Below are 2,636 nucleotides of genomic sequence, written 5' to 3'. Positions count from 1 at the left end.
CTCTCTTTTTTATAAAATTCCGGACGAGCAACATTTTTTTTTACAGAAAGCCCTTTTTTGAAAAAAAGAATGAATAAACTTTCTAAGAACAGCAGATTAGCTGCTGACTGATATCGACAGCAGCTGCTGGTTGATATGGGTCATCAAGTGGCTTTTCTGAGCAGAGGACTGGGTGAAACGCTTCCCACAGTACTTGCATTCATATGGCTTTTCGCCGGTGTGAATTCGTTCATGGGCAGCAAGGTTCCCGGATTGAGCAAACTCTTTGGAGCAGAACTTGCACTGAAATGGCTTCTCGCCGGTGTGGATTCGCATGTGAACCTGAAAATAAGAAAACGCAGTATTTGGGAATCAGACTTAAAAAGAAATCTTCTTAGCGGCTGTCGTAAAAACCAAATCAAATGTACCGTATTTCTCGATTAAACGCCTCCGGATAGGCTTCGGGTTAATTTCGTCCAACTTCGAAATAACTCGGATCACCGTCGGTAGTCATAATTTTCTTCGTACTAACTTCGGATATCTTCGTTAGCATATGCACTGGTGTTTAAATTTGCACTTGCTCTTCAAATTTACACTTGTGTTACATGAAAACTGCACTCCTTTTTAGCCAATCAGAATCGAGTAATTTTGTCAATTGTATTATTATGCAGTTTATTGAATCCTGGAGTTTATTAGAGATTTTATTGATTACTTTTGAGAACAAGACACTTTTCTAGTTCTACAAGTTAGATTTCTAACAGCAAACTTTAAAAACAAAGAATCAATAATATTACCCTCAGGGTTCCTGATCTGGAAAATGTCTTTGAACAGACAGAGCACTGGGGCCGAGCAGTCAATTTTCTCGTCGTTCGTACTTTGACGTAAGCTTGATTCTGAGAAAGATAACCGAGGAAAGGAAGGGGACTGGGGCGACGCATTGGAGAGACTTCCCTTGGTGGTGGTGGAGAGTCTGTTTTTTCCCTTTTCACCGGTAAAGTGCCAGGATTAGCTGTTGCCGTGGAAACAGTTATGGGTACCCCACTTGTATCTTCTCCTGGTGATCGTTTCTCAACTTGAGTAAGCATGAATCTGCAGAAAGAGTGAAAAATAAAGAGTTACTGACTTTCAAATAAGCACATTTCCAGTACTGATGACAGAGCCACGTGTATAGAAATTTTCGTCGTTTCGTAACTGTTGTACACAAAGGGAAAGTGTAAGCAATCCTCCGCAAGAAAAAAGATGGCGACTGGTACATTTACCCATAATTCTTAGCCCACGAAAACTTTAACAATGCTCATAAAACGTGCAGAAAAGTTCTAAAATCTTCAAACCTAGCATACACAATGTCGTTAGCACAGAGACAAATATAGCTAAAATATGGCTTTCCTGGTTTTTTCTATGGGCTGTGTAAGGTTCGCATGGTATTGTGGTAAAATGTACAGCCGCCATCTTTTTTCCTACGGCGGGTTATTGCTCACCGTTGTGGTGGAGGTCTGTTAAAGTCTCCATGGTAACAATAAAGGGGATAGTGTCCCCCAGTACTTCTCTCACTCAAACTGTAAGGATGTACCACAGAATACTCTGGTGGTGATAAACGATAAATGTATCGGGCAATCCTGTTGGGGCAAAACGAGTGTTGAACCATTTCGTCTGGAAAGTGACGGCCATGCACTTCATCGGTAACATTTCGGGCTGGAAATAAACAAGAAAAACCCTTTAAAATGAAATCTTGATTAAAGGTGAAAGATAAAAACAAATTCTTTACATACGGTACTCGGGGAGACATACATTTAACCAGTTTTTAAAAATCAACTTCATCTCGGATTCTTGCGTTGTTTGACTTCTGGTTTCGTCAAACTGTAGACCGTTCACAGCTCTCTACTTTCACGTATTTTTATTCGATCGTGGAAAGCGTGGCTAAAATCGCGAAAGCACTGGACGCCAGCGCAAAACGGAAGACTTGACAGTGTAGGGGGTGGTGACCGAGAAAAATAGAGGGGTTGTAGAAATTTTTGGAAAAAAGTGAATTCCCGTTTTTCAAGAAACGGAAAACTCCCAGTAGTTGAAAGGTGACAAAAGTGTCATCACCTTGACAACGAGCAATCATGATTGCGTCCAGGCGCGTTTTGCGGTTTGCAGCAGTTGTCATCTTAGACACATGCCCTGATTCGTAATGGAGCGTTGTTAGAATCCTGTTTAGAGAAATTCCCACATGTTTCTTCGCTCAATGATGAACAGAAAGAGGTTGTTGTTCATCTTTTTCCGTCGAAGGACGTTGTTACAATTTTGCCGACCAGCTTTGGGAAGACTGATATATCAACTCTACGCAAAGGGAAAAGAAATGTAAATGGCTGCGAAAGCTGTTGTTCTCATTGTTTCGCCACTCAAAAGCATCATGAAAGATAAAAAACAGAGGTGGAGGAACTTGGGATTCCTTCTATTCGTATGGCGCAAGAAAACCCCAAAGATAAAGCAAACCACAATGATTGGACCGAGAGCAAAAGGAGGTCTTGGAATGCCTGATTTTGATGCAATAAACAACGCTCTCAAAGCGACCTGGATCCGAAGACTTGATAACGGTTACCCTTCCGCGAGCTGGACGCATATCCCTGTCACCATGTTAGAAAAATGTGGTGGCAAATTTCTCCTTAAGTGCA

General features: G+C 41.4%; 1 protein-coding gene across 1 annotated transcript; it reads right to left on the bottom strand.

Moving 5' to 3' along the window:
• On the bottom strand, positions 1 to 2,250 carry LOC145493415 (uncharacterized). The gene is made up of 2 exons (XM_081472883.1): positions 774 to 2,250; positions 1 to 321 (listed from the first exon to the last, which is right to left on the bottom strand). Exons 1-2 carry the CDS (start codon positions 1,062 to 1,064, stop codon positions 97 to 99), a joined length of 516 nt encoding a protein of 171 aa, XP_081329009.1. The 5' UTR covers positions 1,065 to 2,250; the 3' UTR covers positions 1 to 96.
• Positions 2,251 to 2,636: the final 386 nt, after the last annotated feature.

Source organism: Orbicella franksi, chromosome 7 (assembly GCF_964199315.1).
Source record: "Orbicella franksi chromosome 7, jaOrbFran1.1, whole genome shotgun sequence".
In the NCBI taxonomy this organism is placed as follows: Eukaryota; Metazoa; Cnidaria; class Anthozoa; order Scleractinia; family Merulinidae; genus Orbicella; species Orbicella franksi.
The sequence above is the reverse complement of the archived record's forward strand: the minus strand, read 5'-3'. Positions and strand labels throughout refer to the sequence as shown.